General features: G+C 41.6%; 1 protein-coding gene across 3 annotated transcripts in view; it reads right to left on the bottom strand.

The window, feature by feature from the left end:
* Nucleotides 1–18,941, bottom strand: part of TPX2 (TPX2 microtubule nucleation factor) — a 66,553-nt gene that overhangs the window by 5,614 nt on the left and 41,998 nt on the right. For all 3 annotated transcript variants that reach the window (XM_017514856.2, XM_017514846.2, XM_037733440.1), the window contains 5 exons: nucleotides 17,952–18,093; nucleotides 16,376–16,592; nucleotides 5,015–5,110; nucleotides 3,795–3,971; nucleotides 3,284–3,430 (listed from right to left, as the gene is read on the bottom strand). In XM_017514856.2, coding sequence (XP_017370345.1) covers nucleotides 3,284–3,430; nucleotides 3,795–3,971; nucleotides 5,015–5,110; nucleotides 16,376–16,592; nucleotides 17,952–18,093 — 779 coding nt within the window. The remainder of the gene's footprint in view (nucleotides 1–3,283; nucleotides 3,431–3,794; nucleotides 3,972–5,014; nucleotides 5,111–16,375; nucleotides 16,593–17,951; nucleotides 18,094–18,941) is intronic.

The raw sequence follows: 18,941 nt of genomic DNA on the forward strand, positions 1-18,941 counted from the left end.
GCCTCCTGGGTTCAGGCAATTCTCCTGCCTCAGCCTCCTGAGTAGCTGGGATTACAGGCACGCACCACCATGCCCAGCTAATTTTTTGTATTTTTAGTAGAGACGGGGTTTCACTGTGTTGACCAGAATGGTTTCGATCTCTTGACCTCGTGATCCACCCGCCTCGGCCTCCCAAAGTGCTGGGATTACAGGCTTGAGCCACCGTGCCCGGCCACTAGAAAGTATTTTTAAGATACATTTAAGATTCCCAACACAAAAAATGATAAATGTTTGAGATCGTGTATATGTTAATTACCCTGATCAGATCACTATACACTATATGTGTTGAAACATCACTATGTACCCCAAGAATATGTACAATTATTATTTGTCAATTAAAAAAACAAAAAGCTGGTTTTTTGGTGTTTTTTTTGAGAAGGAGTCTTGCTCTGTTGTACAGACTGTAGTGCAATGGCGCAGTCTTGGCTCACTATAACCTCTGCCTCCCAGGTTGAAGCGATTCTCCTGTCTCAGCCTCCTAAGTAGCTGGGATTACAGGTGTCTGCCACCACACCCAGCTAATTTTTGTATTTTTAGTAGAAACGGGGTTTCATCGTGTTGGCCAGGTTGGTCTCAAACTCCTGACCTCATGATCCGCCCACCTCAGCCTCCCAAAGTACTGGAATTACAGGCATGAGCCACAGCATCCAGCCAAAAAAAACCAAAAAGTTTTAAAAGTACTTTTAAGACCTATCTTAACATCACAAAAATAAAACTAGACATTTTCTGCCTCCACACAATTCATTAAAAATGTGTAGAGTTAATAAAGTATTTATTAAAGTATTACTTTATAGTATAAAGTTATACTATAAAGTATTTAACACTTTAATACTATAACAAAGATATTAAATACTCTTGAATAAATACTATACTATTATCGTATTTATTAAAAATATGTTTTAATAAATATTTATACTATATTATATAGTATAAATAGTATTTATTATATTTATTACATTATAGTATTTATTAAAACATATTTTAATATGTTTTAATAAATGTATTAAAACACGTTTTATTAAATACATTAAATTTATTAAAACATTTTAATAAATACTATAATGTAATAAATATAATAAATACTATTTATACTATATAATATAGTATAAATACTTTATAGTATTTAATTCTATAAATGTTACAGAGTATTATTCCCACCTCCCAAAAAAAAAAAAAAATCTAACCAGAATTGAATCAAGCCTCTAGGTCTTACTACTAATTTATAGGAAATACAAGCAATAGAGGAACATGCTAAACAACTGTGTGGTAATGTGATCAGCAAAATCCAGATTGTGGAAAATCTACAGGACAAACAATTCAGTTTATTCAACAAATAAAATGCGAGAGGTTTGGCACAGTGGCTCACATCTGTAATCCCAGTAGACAGGATGGGATCACTTGAGGTCAGCAGTTCGAGACCAGCCTGACCAACACGGTGAAACCCTGACTCTACTAAAAATACAAAAATTAGCCAGATATGGTGATGTGCACCTGTAATCCCAGTTACTCAGGAGGCTGAGGCAGGAGCATAGTTTGAACCCATGAGGCGAAGGTTGCAGTGAGCCAAGATTGCGCCATTGCACTTCAGCTAGGCAACAAGAACGAAACTCCGTCTCAAAAAAAGAAAAAAAAGCAAACAGAGGAGCCCATAGATTGAAAGAAGATTCAGAGATTTAGCAAACAAAGGCACTATGTAGACCTTATATTGATTTTAACAATTCAACTATTTAAGAAATTACGAGAAATGTGCAAATATTTGATTACTTTTAATCTTTTTAAGTGTGAGAATATTATTGTGGTTGTCCTTACATTTTAAATATATACACTGAAATATTTTTGGATGAAAAGGGATGTTACATAGGATTTGTTTCAAAGTAATCTTGTATAGGTAAAAGTATCCAGCACACGGATAACTGGGTAGAAGCAGGGATGAAATAAGATTTTTCAGGTTTTGATCATTAAAGAAACAGATGATGGGTTCATGAAAATTAATTATACTATTCTACTTTTATATGTGTCTGAAAAACTTTTCAAAACAATTGTTTTTGTTGTTGTTATTTGCAGAAAATGCCCTACACAGACATTCTGTGCCTTGGTCATTGAGAAGGGGAAATTCACTATTTCCAAGTTGACAGTCCTAAGGTTTCCTAGAGAACCACACCAACAGGGGACCAATGTTCAGTCATGTAAGTCATTACACCTCTCAGGCTTTGAGAGGGGTAATTCCTAAAAAAAAAAAAAAAAAAAAAAAAAAAAAAAAAAAAAAAAAAAAAAAAAAAAAAAAAATAGCCTAAAGCTCCTTTTGGAAACAGTCCAAGATTAATGATGACATAAAAATCCCAATAAATTTAGAAATTCTGGGAAAATTTTTTCCAGCCTGGTAGCATTAGATCCCAATTAAATCAGCAAATAATCAATTAATTGTTTTAAATATCCTGTATAAAGAGCAAATGGCACATCATGCTGAGAAAATAGCATTCTATTTTGACAATCTATTTTCTTAAAGAGACTCCTGACTCCAGAAAAGCCTGTCCATTCCCACATCCTCCCGTTAATCACTTGGAGCAGGGCATTCCCCAGGTGATCACTTAGAGCAGGGGTCAGCAAACTGGCCCACAGGCTAAATCCAGCTTGCAACCTGTTTTAGTATAGCCCTTGAGCTAAGAATGGTTTTCACATTTTTAAAGAATCGACTGGGCACAGTGGCTCACGCTTGTAATCCCAGCATTTTGGGAGGCCAAGGCTGGCGGATCACTTGAGATCAGGAGTTTGAGACCAGCCTGGCCAACATGGCAAGCCCTATCTCTACTAAAAATAGAAAACTTAGCCAGGCGTGGTGGTGCACACCTGTAATCCCAGCTACTCAGGAGGCTGAGGTGGGAGAATCACCTGAACCTGGGGGACAGAGGTTGCAGTGAGCTGAGATCACACCACTGCACTCCAGCCTGGGTGACAGAGTGAGACTCTGTCTCAAAAAAAAAAATAAAAATAGTTGAAAACATGTGCATGTGCATACACATGCACAGACATGCGCACACACACATTATGTGACAGAGACCATATGTAACTTACAAAACCTAAAATATTTCTTGTCTGGCCCTTTTACAGAAATAATGTGTTGGCCCCTGATGTACAGTGAGAGCCCCTGAAACAATCTAGTATGTTAACTCAGATGATTTCAGTATGGTGGGTCTGCCTGTCCAACCAAGAAATTAACATTTTGAGTGCTGTCCCCATCCCCTACCTGGTGCTTCCAAATCTGTGCCTTCAGAGCACCTCTTTTGTCAGTCTCCAAGCAGAAAGGTTCAATCTGGGTCACATTCTTTACCTTCTTCTCTGGCAGGTTAATGGTGTCAAAATGAGGCAAGGGAAGTGCCTTGAACTTGGGTACCTAACAGAAAAAAAAAACCATGAGATTTAAGATAAAGACTAGCTGGAAAGCAGTAGCTGCTCCAGAATATTTGGATGAATCTGCAAAATAAGGAAGGACAATCAGTTTTCAAAGCAGCATTCTCTAGCAGAAAAGAATAATGGGTTCAAAAGGAAATCAAGGCTTTTCTACTAATATTGCCTGTAACTGGCAGTGTGATCAGAGGCAAGTCACTTAACCTCCTTGTGCCAGAAGGATTAAATTACTTGTTGTTAGAAAGATCAAAAGAAGACAGTGATTTTGTAGTTAAAAATACTATAGAAAAGACTATCTCTGAGGGATCAAAGAATAGCATCCTACTACTTGCAGAAATGGAAACACCTACCTCTCCTTTCTGCAGTTCTTTTATTTTCTTCTCCTTCTGTAACTGACGTTCTTTGTCTCGAGAATCAAAGGAGAAAGGGCATATTTCCACAGTTCTTGCCTCTGGGATTGGGGGCTTAAAAGGTACCCCATAATATGGCACAGGTTGAGCTCTTATCACTACTGGTTCATCCTCTTCCTAAGGAAAAAATTGCAGTTTAGAAATAAGACTCCTCACTCTCTCCTACTTCCCCAGAATGTGGACTCAGAAGACATCATATTAATATATGGCATTAATTAAAACAAGTCACTCAGCCTTTTAGATGTCTTAGTTTCCTTTTCTATCCAAGACAGCTGATGACTTAGGTAAGTCGTCTACCACCTCACAGGGGTGAAAGCATCTGGTAAAGGATTAACACAATTACCCTGAAAAGATCTAGTTTTCCACGGGAATCTTGTAAAAACTAAATAAGATCTAACACTATGAATAAAATGACATAAAAATATATGTCCCAACCAAGCATATATCTTAGCCTCTTCTTTGAGCCAGCCTCCAGACTTCCTTAAAACATGTGACTGGGACTTAATGGTTGCCAAACCCAGAATAGGATCAAGTTGTTTGGGTTCAAACCAGTAACACAAGATTACTGCGTATTTTAGTTTCAAATGAACCTATAAAAAGGCTTATGCTTGAGATCTGCTATAAAATTACCCTAACTCTGGATATTTATAGATAAAATGGGAGACATAACAAGAAACTGGCCTGATCAATGACAGTTTATATATTACAATTCCATAAACAACCATCACAGTCAACTTTGCAATTCCTGGGTTAACAGAGATAGGACAAAGTGGATGTAATTGCTTACTATGAATTTTCAAAGTCCCTCACTGAATAGTGACAATTTAAGGCAAAATAAAGTGTAGGACTTAGCAACTTTTGATCCATGTTAAAAAAAGCAGCTGATTTTCAATGCTATAGCAGACAAGCCTCCGCTGCTTAACTGTTCCTGTTTCCAGAAATTGTAACTAGTTTTCACTAAGAACAGAAAATTCATACCCTTACCAATTATTGTGTTCTTGGAGGAACAAAAGAAATGAACAAATGTTCATACCCATTCTTAAAGACAAGTCTAGAAAAGAATGGTTGTCTCTGAGCTCTGTTAAGATTAATAAACGATAAGGCTTAGATTGACTGACTATACGGAAGGAAAGAGGAAGCCTCTACTCCCAGGGAATCACCTCATCTTCTTTGGTGGGCATTCGAATTCTGTTCTTCAATGCAAAGGCTGGTGACTTGGGGACGGTGATTGGAAGTACTTTCTTTTCAGGAACACCCTGAAAGAAGTAAGCAACTCAATTAGACATCACAAAACCATCTCCAATAAGCTGTATGACAAGATTAAATCCTCTTTTTTCCCCTCTGGGTAGAGACAGGGTCTCAAACTCCTGGGCTCAGGCAGTCTTCCTGTCTCAGCCTCCAAAGTGCTGGGATTACAGGTGTGAGCCATAGCACCCGGCCTAGAATGATATTTTTGAGTTTTTAAAATATAATTAATCTAAGCACAGATAATAAAAGAACACCAAAACTGGAAAGAATACCAAATTATCAACTCTCGTATCTCTTTGAGGGTAGATAAAGGAGTTTAATTTTCTACATCTCATAATCCTTTTGTTTGTTTGGTTTTTTGTTTGTTTTGAGACAGAGTCTTGCTCTGTTGCCCAGGCTGGAGTGCAATGGTGCAATCTCGGCTCACTGTAACCTCTGCCTCCTCGGCTCAAGCGATCCTCCCACCTCAGCCTCCCGAGTAGCTGGAACTACAGGCACTCACCACTATGCCCAGCGAATTATTTTTTATAGAAATGGATCTGAAACTCCTGGCCTCAAGCAATCTCCCATCTTGGCCTCCAAAAGTGTGAGATTACAGACATGAACCACTGCATCTGGACTTATATCTCATAATCTTAATACATCCAACTACTCTGAAGATTTTTTCCTCAATGATTTTAAAACGTTACTAACATTTCAAATCATTATGGAATAACATGTGTCATACTGTGCACATAATTTAAAACTAATACATTTTAGAAAGTTGTTCCATAGCATTTTTTTATTTCAACAGAATTTATATTCTATCACAAATCTGGCAATTAATCCTAACTGCAAAATGGTATCTCTTGGCTGCTGGGTTTTTTTAATTTTTAATTTTTTTGTTTTTTTCTTGAGACAGAGTCTTACTCTGTTGCCAGGCCGGAGTGCAGTGGCATGATCTCGGCTCATTCAATCACTTGAATCCCGGGTTCAAGCAATTCTCCTGCCTCAGCCACCACACTCAGCTAATTTTCGTATTTTTAGTAGAGACGGGTTTCACCATGTTGGCCAGGATGGTCTCGATCTCCTGACCTTGTGATCCACCCACCTCAGCCTCCCAAAGTGCTGGGGTGGCATGAGCCACCACGCCCGGCTGCTGCTATTTTGAATGAAGTGTATAACCAGATCAATTAAGAACAAAACAAAACCTCAGTAATTCCTTATTTGTTACACTTGTGTCCACATCCCGACCCCCGCCTCCCGCATCAGCTCTAGTCTCCTAATAGTATTTCAGCTCCTCATCTCATTCCTCCAATTCATTGTTTGCATATCGTCCAAATTATTCCTCTAAAGCACATTTGATCACATTACTTCCTGACTGAAAATTCTTTAACGGCTCCCATTGCCTACCTACAACAGTATAACAAACAGATTCCTTAGCATGAAATACAAGGCACTTGCTTGAATCTCACTCATAAATACGTCCTTCACAGACTGCTTAGTAGTAGCATTAATCTGGTACCCTGCCTGACTCTCCCACCTTACCTCTCACCCGTTCTCACACATTCCAAACATGATGAACTACTGGTCACTCGCCAAATGGTCCCTATCTCAGTGACTTTGCTTGTGCTTTCTCTGTCTGAAATGCCCCAGCTGCTTGAAAAGTACCCAACTCATTAAGCATTTCCTTTTTTTTTTTTTTTTTTAAAGACAAGTCTTGCTCTGCTCTGTTGCCCAGGCTGGAGCGCAATGGCGCAATCTCAGCTCACTGCACTCTCCACCTCCCAGGTTCAAGCGATTCTCCTGCCCCATCTTCCAGAGTAGCTGGGATTACAGGCATGCACCACCATATCTGGCTAATTTTTGTATTTTTAGTAGAGATGCGGTTTCACCATGTTGGTCAGGCTGGTCTCAAACTTTTGACCTTGTGATCCAGCCTCCCAAAGTGTTGGAATTACCGGAGTAAGCCACTGTGCCTGGCCACATCTCTTCTTTTATAAAGACTTTCAATAGATCTCTCCACTCCCAGGACTACAGAACTGACCCCTTTTTCCCACTGTATATGGTTTTATCACAGTCTACACAAAACTTAATTGTACTTATTTATTTAGATTGTCATTTCCCCCTGCTAGCCTGAGTGCTTCAAGGCTGGGGACTATTTTACTCCATCAATCCCAAGTAGCTAACATAGACCTTGGCAAGTATAAAGCATTCAGTAAATGTTGAATGAATGCAGAATGAATGAACACATCAGGAATAGAATTTATACCTTGGACTCTAGGAGGATACCTTGGGAGCCTTCTCTTTAATCCCAACAATGCTGCAACCGTTCAAAACATGTTTGGAATGACTTTCTTGGAGTGGCTTTCAAAGTCACTTTCTGGACCATGCAAAGACAGTTGCTCAATCTTTACTGTTCACTTAACACATAGTTTCCACCTCTATTATGTTGGACTACTCAGAAGTTTTAGTTCCAAATAACCTTAAACTAGATTCTAAAAGCAAATTAATGTTTAAAATACATGTGAAGAGTTGTCAACCTGGAAGTGATCTAAAAGGCTCATCTCCTGATTCAAGATGAATGGCTTTTCCAAAATGCTTTGTGCAAAATCCCTTCAATCACTGGAAGGGATTCATAGTCTACCAAGGTGACCAATGTGAAAGGAATGGTCATTTTGCTGTGAAATTTCTTATATGTTTTCTAAAGAATGCTAGAATCATTAGCATAGTGAAATCCAATATAGTAGATCTTATAATCAGAGTGACAAAAGTCCAAGAAATGGGTTGTCAAATGATGTTTACCATAAAACAGCAGCAACAACAACAAAATCTGCTCTTCCCTAGACAGGTGGACACTAGCTTCCTGCTTGAATGCACCAGGGGCAAGTGGAAGAGAGACAAACAGTGAGCAAGGAGCCAGGGGTCTGTCTGTTCTAGCCCAGCTCTGCTTCCAATCTGTATAACATTGAACATATCAGATAGCCTTCTAGGCCTCAGGGTTTGTTAATAAAATAAAGTAACTGAAATAAGTATCTGAGGATTAACTTAGATCTAAAATAATTCCCTCTCTCTGCATTCACCCAACAGAAATATCTGCATTTTAAAAGAGAAGCAATGGAAACCTCTAGTAAGTAGGCCATAAAAGAGATATTTATGAGTGAGTCAATCTCTTAATTAGTTGGGGGAGAGAAAGAGATGATTTATGAAAATCATCTTTGCAGCAACTATCCACTCACACCTCATCTCCTCTGCCATCAAAGATAACTAGAAGCTCGATTAGAAATAATAAAAAGGGGCCGGGCGTGGTGGCTCAAGCCTGTAATCCCAGCACTTTGGGAGGCCGAGGCGGGTGGATCATGAGGTCAAGAGATCGAGACCATCCTGGTCAACATGGTGAAACCCCGTCTGTACTAAAAATACAAAAAATCAGCTGGGCATGGTGGCGCATGCCTGTAATCCCAGCTACTCAGGAGGCTGAGGCAGGAGAATTGCCTGAACCCAGGAGGCGGAGGTTGCGGTGAGCCGAGATCGTGCCATTGCACTCCAGCCTGGGCAACAAGAGCGAAACTCTGTCTCAAAAAAAAACAAAAACAAAAACAAAAAACAGAAATAATAAAAAGAAAATTGGGTTTCCAGGAACAGAGAAGGCTTCTTTTTTTTTTTTTTTTTTTTTTTTGTCTATGTTAAGTTTTTCAAATTAGAAGCTCCTTGAGGACTGGAATATTGTCATTTGCATTCTTTTACCTTCCCACATCACCTACTAGAAGACCCAGTAGTAACTGTTCAATGAACATATGTTAGTTAAAACTACTGTATTTACTCATTTACATGTCTATCTCCTCTACCGGACTATGAAAGCTTTGAGGACAAGGGCCATATCTTATACCATCTTTGAATTCCCAAGTGCCTAACCCAAGTTAGAAACACAGGCTAGTGCATGTCAGCTTATACTATTACTCACTCAGTTATCCGACATCAGAGTGCTTGTGCTGTGGTGGGTCACTATGCTAGGTGCTGGGGATACAAAGTGAATAATATAGATATACACAGTCCCTGCTCTTGGGGAGCTCACATTCTAGTGGAGGAAAGAGACAATGAAGAAGAAACAAATCAAATACTTCCAAATTTTCACAAAGTGCTCTAAAGAAACCCAGCAGAATATGGAGCTAACGGTCATTAGGAGGATGCTCCCTCAATGAAGGGGAAGGTATCTCTGGAGGTGACATGCAGTTAGAATGGGGCAATGTGGGTGGACATATGATGTATTTAGGAAAAGCAGCCAGGACTGGGGATGGGGATGGGGAGGCGAATACTTCTCCCTAAGACAGGATATGTCCTCCAGGTACCCTGGAACAGGATCTCAGGCCTGTCCCAGGGCAGTTAGGAAATTACTCTGAAGCAATGTTATCTTGGGAAGTATGCAAAAAAAAAAAAAAAAAAAGCCTGCTGGTATCCCCAAGTTGTCCCTAAAGTATCTCTGCTAAAATTACTCACTGGCTTTGCTGACACCACATCCACCCCTGGCTGCCCAATAGAAGTCAGCACTAAGTTCACATTTCACACCCTCATGCTCAAGGCTCTATCACTCCACCTCTGCCCCAAGAACCCTTTTCTTACTTCTGCCTCACTTGGGCCCACTGCTGCTTAAGCCCATCTTTTATCAACCCTATTGTCCCCTTGCTGCTTATCAACCACAAGTGGAAGTACACAGGAAACACCATAAAGACACATAAAACAGCTTTAGCACTCGGGGACTGGGGGGACATGGGTGGGGAACAACAGCATCAGACAGACAAGTTGTATCAGGCTCTGGAAGGTGGGCTCTTAAATTCTGCTATAAGAGTCCAGGGGAAAAAAAAAAAAAGGCCGGGCACGGTGGCTTACACCTATAATTCCAGCACTTTAGGAGGCCGAGGCAAGTGGATCGCGAGGTCAGGAGATCAAAACCATCCTGGCCAACGTGAAACCCTGTCTCTACAAAAAAAAATAAAAATAAAAAATAAAGAGTCCAAGACTAGAATTTCAGACTCTGTCTCTCTGTATCTTTTTTTTTTTTTTTTGAGACGGAGTCTTGCTCTGTTGCCCAGGCTAGAGTGCAGTAGCACAATCTCGGCTCACTGCAACCTCCACCTCCTGGGTTCAAGCGATTCTCATGCCTCAGCCTCCTGAGTAGCTTGGAGTACAGGCACCCACCACCATGCCTGGCTAATTTTTTTGTATTTTAGGAGAGACAGGGTTTCACCATGTTGGCCAGGCTGGTCTCCAACTCCTGACCTCAAGTGATCCACCCACCTCAGCCTCCGAAAGTGCTGGGATTACAGGCACAAGCCACCACACTCGGCTGACTTACTCTCTTTTAAATGTTCTAAATGTTTTTTCTATGGGCAAGCTACATTCCATTGTGAAAGGAAAATAAATTTTGGAACCCCCAAATTACTAACCCAAGGAGAAACGTCAAGCTAGGAACTTTGACATGCAAACCTATCTCCTGTTCAAAGATGAAAAAGCTACATACCTCCCTCACAATTTGCCCACTTGAAAATTTCTTGTGAACTCCAAGATCTTCACCCTAAAATAGTTCTGTTGAATTTCACCCTGACAATATAAATTTATAGCTCATTTTCACAGGTACAGGACAAAGGACAGAACTCAAAGTCATCCCTTGGCTCACCTGAGACATATGCATATCTGATTACTTCCTCTGCCCTAATTATCTTATGTAAAAATGCAGATTCGGCCACGCACAGTGGCTCATGCCTGTAATCCCAGCACTTTGGGAGGTGGAAGCGGGTGGATCATAAGTTCAGGAGTTTGAGGCCAGCCTGTCCAATATGGTGAAACCTGTTTCTACTAAAAATACAAAAATTAGCCAGGTGTGGTGGCATGCACCTGTAGTCCCAGCTACTAGGAAGGCTGAGGCAGAAGAATCGCTTGAACCTGGGAGGCAGGGGTGGCTATGCTTCTCTGGAAACCAAGAGTTGAAGTCAAATCACTGGAAATTGCAGTGAGCCAAGACTGTGCCCCTGTACTCCAGCCTGGGCGACAGAGTAAGATTCTGTCTCAGGAGGGTGGGGGAGAAGCAGATTCACTGAACTAGATGAATGCATAAGTGACTAGTCCTCTACCCACCTCTCACATGCGAACTACTCAAAGAATGTAACCATTTCCCTCTTACCTACTCACACCTTTTGAAAACTTCTTCCTCTTTCCCCAATATCCACACTTTTCCCTTAAAATACTGAAGCCCTCAAAATAATCTTTGGGGAAAGGCACAGGCCTGTCTGCTGGGCATGCGTCCTTAACCTTAGCAAAATAAATCTCTAAATTGATTGAGACCCGTGTCATACTTTTTGGTTTGCACCCTTTTCAAAGCTTCCCTTTCTGAAAAGTGAAGAGGGTGGAAGAGAACACATCTAACATCTCTTCCTATGCTATGCTTCTCTAGAAACAAAGAGTTGAAGTCAAATCACTGGAGATTTCAGTAGGGAAGCCTGCAATTGGCCAGTGTCAAACTCAGAAACCTCACTTGCCAAAATAAATAATGATAACAGTAAACACTATGGGGCACAATAATCTAGTGTTTAAGGAGACGATGGGCTCAGATTCTGGTTCTGCATACTAGATACCTCTACTTTTATCTCCTTGTCTGAAAAATAGGGATAACAATAGAATCTACCTCTTAGAAATGTAATCAGACATAAACAAGACAATCTACATAAAGTACTCAGGACAATGTAAGCACTCAATAAAATGGCCATTCCTGTTAACAATACCCCTGGCTTACTGTGTGTCGGGCATCATACTCAGTTCTTTATCTGGGCTACCTCTATGCTGTACCCAACAAATCTGTTTATGTAATAAGAGCCCCAGAGTTTTCTGAGAACCAAAAGGATTTGGCAGACACTTCCATTCTGCAAATTATATCAATTCGGTCACACCTTACCTAGTGCTTTGCAGATCGGTTTACACAGAATTCTCAACAGGTATAACCTGGTACCCAACTACTCTAAGATCTCAACTAACTCTTCACAAACTCTGGTCACCCTTCCCAACTTAAATACTTCACCTTAGCACTTCTAGAGTACATACAACTGACAAACCAATTTCCTAATCAGTGTTTTCAAAAAATGTAGTTCAGCTGGGCACGGTGGCTCATGCCTATATCCCAACACTTTGGGAGGCCAAGGCAGGTGGATTCCTTGAGGACAGGAGCTCGAGACCAGCTTGAGCAACATGGCAAAATCTAGTCCCTACTAAAAATACAAAACTTAGCTGGGCATGTGCCTGTAGTCCCAGCTACTTGGGAGGCTGAGGCATGAGAATTGCTTGAACCTGGGAAGCAGAGGTTGCAGTGAGGCGAGATTACATCGCTATACTCCTGCACTCTAGCCTAGGCAACAGAGCAATACTGTCTCGAAAAAAAAAACAAAAAGCAGTAGTTCAGGTGTGACTGATGCTATAGGAAAGATCTTAGGTGAGATGTAGACTTTTTTTTTTTTAATAAGCACATACTTCCTAAGAACCTTCTATCTTAAAAAGTAACCTCAGCCAGGTATGGTGGTTCACACCTGTAATCCCAGCACTTTGGGAGGCTGAGGTGGGCGGATCACCTGAAGTTGGGAGTTCGAGACCAGCCTGACCAACATGAAGAAACAAAAAAAAAATTAGGCCGGGTGCAGTGGCTCACACCTGTAATCCCAGCACTTTGGGAGGCCGAGGCGGGCAGATTACCTGATGTCGGGAGTTTGAGACCAGCCTGACCAACATGGAGAAACCCCATCTCTACTAAAAACACAAAATTAGTCTGGTGTGGTGGTACACGCCTGTGACCGCAGCTACTCGGGAGGCTGAGGCAGGAGAATCACTTGAGCCTGGGAGGCAGAGGTGGCCGTAAGCCAAGATCGTGCCACCGCACTCCAGCCTGGGCGACAAGAGTGAAACTGCGTCTCAAAAAAACAGGCCGGGCGCGGTGGCTCACGCCTGTAATCCCAGCACTTTGGGAGGCCGAGGCGGGTGGATCACGAGGTCAAGAGATCGAGACCATCCTGGTCAACATGGTGAAACCCCGTCTCTNCCAAGATCACACCATTGCACTCCAGCCTGGGCCACAAGAGCAAAAATTCTGTCTCAAAAAAATAATAGTAAGTAACCTCTATTTTCATATAAAAGCATGTGCCCTGGAATCATATCACCTAAGATTCATATGCTAGCTCTGCCACTCCCTAGTTTGTGATCTTGAGCAAATTATTTAACCTTTATGTTTCCTAACTGTAAAATGGATTGATAAAGTACCTACAGTGCTTACCTCATAGGGTTGTTATGAGAATTAAATGCATTATTATATAAATGTAAAGAGCTTAAAATAAAAACCTGGCATATAATAAGCATTATATAAGTATTAGCTATTATTGCTGTGTTATTTGTGTCAAAAGGTATTAGTCTTCGTTTACATAGTTATGTAAAAGTTCCCTTTAAATTTACATTAGGTTACAAAGTGAGTTGATTTTTAAAATAAAAAAGTCAATATTGGTATGTAAGGTTTTTAGAGAGTAGTACATGAATTAAATAAAAACAAAAACTTAGGTAGGGGGAAAAGCCAGGAGCTTAGAGGAAAAGATGTTATTAAAAGCAAGGTGCCAGCCAGGCGCAGTGGCTCACGCTTGTAATCCCAGCACTTTGGGAGGGTGAGGCAGGTGGATTACCTGAGGTCAGGAGTTTGAGACCAGCCTGGCCAACATGGTGAAACCCCATCTCTGCTAAAAATATAAAAATAAGCCATGCGTCGTAGCTCACCCCTGTAATCCCAGTGATTAGGAGGGATTACAGGGGTGAACTACAACGCATGGCTAATTTTTGTATTTTTACAAAATTAGGAGGCTGAGGTGGGAGAACTGCTTGAACCCGGGAGGCGGAGGTTGCCATAAGCCAAGAAGCAAGGTGCCAAAGGAGTGTTATAGAAGCCCTGAAAAAATAATTTATCTTATTTGGGGCTCTATTTTCTTGTGTATAAAACTAAATGTCAGCCCTTCCAGCTCTAGGTCTCTGAGGTTTGCACATAACCTACTTTTCCCTTATTGCATTCACAACATTGTTTCCTCAAGAGATAAAGACAAAGAAGGCACAAGCCTTGGAGATTAATCACTTGGGTGGGGGAAGATTTCTTAAAAGTTTGTTGTAACAGAGTTTGGCATATAGTACATGTGCTTCAGAGCAAGAAAGAAAAGACATTGTGAATAGAAGAAAGATCTCACGCAAAGAGCTCTCAGTCGAAAGTAGGTATTGGGGAGGAGAACCATTTCTAAGCATAAAGCGTGGAAAATATAACTTCAATTGCTTCTGATTTATTGCTAAGAAAATAGAATAAACAAATTAGGTACTCAGTCAAAGGTAATACATTAGTACAGTTTCCGCTAAAACCATGGTGACTCTAAAGCAAGCAAAAAGATAGAAGATAGCAAGGGCTGGGCACAATGGCTCACGCCTGCAATCTCAGCACTTTGGAAGCGCAAGGCAGGCAGATCACCTGAGGTCAGGAGTTTGAGACCAGCCTGACCAACATGGAGAAACCCTATCTCTATTAAAAATGCAAAATTATGTAGTCCCAGCTACTCGGGAGGATGAGGCAGGAGAATTGCTTGAACCCAGGAGGCAGAGGTTGCAGCGAGCCGAGATCGCGCCATTGCGCTCCAGCCTGGGTAACAAGAGTGAAACGCCGTCTCAAAAAAAATAAAATAAAATGCAAAATTAACCAGGCATGGTGGTGTATGCCTGCAATCCCAGCTAATTGGGAGGCTGAGGCAGGAGAATCACTTGAACCCAGGAGGCAGAGGTTGCAGTGAGTGAGCCAAGATCTCGCCATTGTACTCCAGCCTGGACAATAAGATCAAAACCCCATCTCNAAAAAAAAAAAAAAAAAAGAAAAAGAAAAGAAAAGAAAAAAAGAAGATAGGAAAACAGAGTGCTTCTGGTGTTACCCCAGACATACATCAATCCAAACAATCTAAAGCAGTGGCAGCAGGTGAGGTCCCCATCTACACTGAAGTGTAACTAAAAGCCACTTTCCCATTTATGCAGGTGCTTAATTCCATTGCTTATTCTCTGACTGTAGCCTTGCTTCCCGATTACACATTTTCTCTAAAATTGTGGTTGTGGGCCTATTATCAAACTACAACACATTTCTCTGAAACAGTTTCCAGCGGCTCTTGATAAACTTTTCACCAGCTTAACTGACCCACTAATAGCTACCAGCAGATGCTTCATGTTTCCCACCATCAGGCTTTTAATCATATAATTCCTACTGCCTGGAATGTTCTGCCAGTCCAGTTCATTTGTATTTCTGCAAGCCCAAATTCTGTCATATAATGGAGAGGCAATACAATGAGGTATAAGGATCACAGACTCTGGAGCTAGAGTGCCTGAACTCTTACTTGCTCCACCACATACTAGCTGAGCGCTCTAGGAATATTACATAACCTCTCTGTGCCTCAGTTCCCTCATCTGAAACAGGTGATAATTAAAATAACCCACCTAAAGGGGTTGTTGTCAAAACTAATGGGCTAATATATGAAAAGGGCTTAGAACAGTGCTGGCAGATAGTAAAAGTGTCAGCTATTATGACAACAGTAGCAACACAATGACAATAATTATTACTACCCATTGTCAAGGCTCAGGTCAAATGCCACCTCTTCACAAAGCACATCCTGAACTTTCTATCTGGAAGAAGCCATTTTCTCCTCTGAATTCCTATTTTAACTGTCACCTCTCTCAGAACACTTCTGTCCATTTTCCATTATTCACACATATATTGTCTCCCTCACTGTACTTTAACTGAGAGCAAAATCCACTTCTGATATGTCTCTTTTTATTTTTCTTTGAGATGGAGTCTTGCTCTGTTGCCAGTGTGGAGCACAGTGCCGCAATCTCGGCTAACTGCAACCTCCGCCTCCTGGGTTCAAGCAATTCTTCCGTCTCAGCCTCCCAAGTAGCTGGGACTACAGGCGTGTGCCAAACACCTGGCTAATTTTTGTATTTTTAGCAGAGATGGGATTTTACCATGTTGGCCAGGATGGTCTCGAACTCTTGACCTCGCGATCCACCTGCCTCAGCCTCCCAAAGCGCTGGGATTACAGGCGTTAGCCACTGTGCCCAGCCCTCTGATATTTCTCTTTATCACCAGCAGCTCCTAAAATGATGCCCTGCTCATAATATCTACCCAAACTTTTGTGTGAATGGGTGGATATTTGGCCCTGAGCAGGACACTTCTGCCAACACACACACAACCTCAACCTTACCACAACATCTTCCAAAATCTTAGTAGGACAAGGTCTGGAATGAAATTCAAACTGTTCATCCTCTGATTTCTTCTTTGACTCTCGCTCCTGGATTCTTTTCTCAATTTCCAAATCAAAGCCAATAGGCTGGGTGGGTGGTTTCACAGGTGGTTTCTTGGGCAAGATGGGCCCACCTTCAAGTATTCTGGGATCAAGTTCACGTGCTTTGAATCTGTATCTGTAAGGAGAAAATTTAAATAACCACAAAAAATATTTTAATAACATAAAAACTTCACAAACAAAGTGAGCCAAAAACAAAGAATAGTAAGCATTAAGATTACCCTCCCATTGACTGGACACAGAATAAAATAAATAAAAATCAAAAACAATGTGCCAGGTGCCGTGGCTCGGGCCTATAATCCTTTGGGAAGCACTTTGGGAAGCCAAGGCTAGGGATCACTTGAGGTCAGGAGTTCAAGATCAGCCTGGCCAACTATTAAAAATACAAAACTTAGCCCAGTGTGGTGGTCCGCACCTGTACTCCCAGCTACTAGGGACGCTGAGGCAGGTATGGACTCACCTGCCTCTGTGAGGTGAGTCACTCTGGTACTCAAGCAGGCTGAGAAACTCTTGAACCCAGGAGGTGGAGGCTGCAGTGAGCTGAGAGGAACCACTACACTCCAGCCTGGGCAACAAGAGCAAAACTCCATCTCAAAAAAATAAATAAATAAATAACAATAAAAGAAAAAAGAAAAAAAGGATTACCCATCACACAGTAAAATTTCAACTCTCCACAGCACTATCTTTACCTGTAGAACAAAGAATAAATGAGACAATCCTAACATCCCCACTGCTTTAAGAACTGGGGCTTCTCTTCACAGAGAAGCACACAAAGGAATGTGTGGTTCCCTTCTCAAAAGAAGCACACAAATGAATGGAAGAAGGATACAGGAAATAAACTCCAATACTACAAACCACACTAAGTTTCCATTTCCCTCCACTAATAATAGCTGTAACAATCCCTTGGGGAGTCATAAAAGCGTGGCACCTGCCTAGCCTAACCTTAGAGGGCACTGTGTGTGTTTGTGTGTGTGTGAGAGAGAGAGGGAGAGACAGAGAGAGAGAGAGAGAGAGAGACTCGCTGAGTCACCCAGGCTGGAGTGTAGTGGCATGATCTTGGCTCACTGAAGCGTTGACCCCCTAGGTTCAGGCTGCCCCCTTGTAGGTGCCACCATGCCCAGATCTTTTTTTTTTTGTATTTTTTGTAGAGATGGTGTTTCACCATGTTGCCCAGGCTGGTCTCAGACTCCTGGACTCAAGCAATCCTCCTGCCTTGGCCTCTCAAAGTACTGGGATTACAGGGTGAGCCACCACACCCAGCCTGGATCAATTTTTACCAGTTTATACTCCAGGACATCTCCATATTCCCACTTTAGTCCTTTAATCATAGAGGCAGGGGTGTAGCCTGCAGAGCCTGCTACTCAAATGCCATAAATTTTCATGGAAAAGAAAAATAGCAACTGTCACCCTTATAGAACTGAAAGGAAAGTAGGCAGGTTCTTGGAACTCTTCCTCCGATACTGCCAGTGGGACTTACTGTTGCAGTTTCTCAAGCTCCTCAGCCTCCAGCTCTGCTGTGCTTTTGCAGGTTACAGGCCGTGCACGCTGTTTAGTTAGCAGTACAGGAGTCTGTGGATCTCTGGAAATCTTGGTCACAGAAGATTTGGAAGGTAACAGATCTGTAAACAGAGATGACAGCCATTCATCTAGCTCCCCAAGACCCAGTTTACTTGTAAGTGCCGATTCACCGAGGTAACCCAGAGAGGGATAAATCAACCACAGACTGACGAGCCCACCACACTCAGCTCAGCTTACATCAGTTGAACCAACCAACATTCAGTTCCTTCTCTCCTATTCCTGTTTTATTGAGGGGTATGACTAAGGTAACCTTTGGGTAAACTCTACTATCATCTTCTGAACAGAAAATCCATCCATGTCTGATGGGCTCCTTATCAAGGCACGGGCCTCGACTGACTGACCTTTTTCTGAAACAGGGTCTCACTCTGCTGCCCAAGCTAGAGTACAGGGGCATGATAATGGCTCACTACAAATCTGACCTCCCTGGACTCAGGTGATCCTCTCACCTCAGCATCCCAAGCAGCTGGGACTACAGGCACGCACCATCATCCCCAGTGAATTTTTATATTCTTTTGTAAACACAGGGTTTCACTTTGTTGCCCAGGCTGGTCTTGAACTACTGGGCTTAAGCAATCCACCTACCTCAGCCTCCCAAAGTGCTGGAATTACAGGTATTAAGCGACTGTGCCTGGCCAGGCCTATACTTTCTATTGACAATACCAATTATTGTGCTTGTTATTAACACATAAAATGTTTGTTTATTCCAGCTTTAAAATATAAGGCCTTTCTAAAGACCAAGTAAAGCCTGAACAGAATGGCCCCCGCCTGTAATTCTAGCAATTTAGAAGGCCAACAAAGCAGAAGGACTGCTTGAGGCCACGAGCTCAAGATCAGCCTGGGCAACATAATGAGAACCTGTCTCTTAAAAAAATATAAAAATTAGGTGAGG

The sequence above is a fragment of the Cebus imitator genome, unplaced genomic scaffold (assembly GCF_001604975.1).
Source record: "Cebus imitator isolate Cc_AM_T3 unplaced genomic scaffold, Cebus_imitator-1.0 Scaffold18, whole genome shotgun sequence".
In the NCBI taxonomy this organism is placed as follows: domain Eukaryota; kingdom Metazoa; phylum Chordata; class Mammalia; order Primates; family Cebidae; genus Cebus; species Cebus imitator.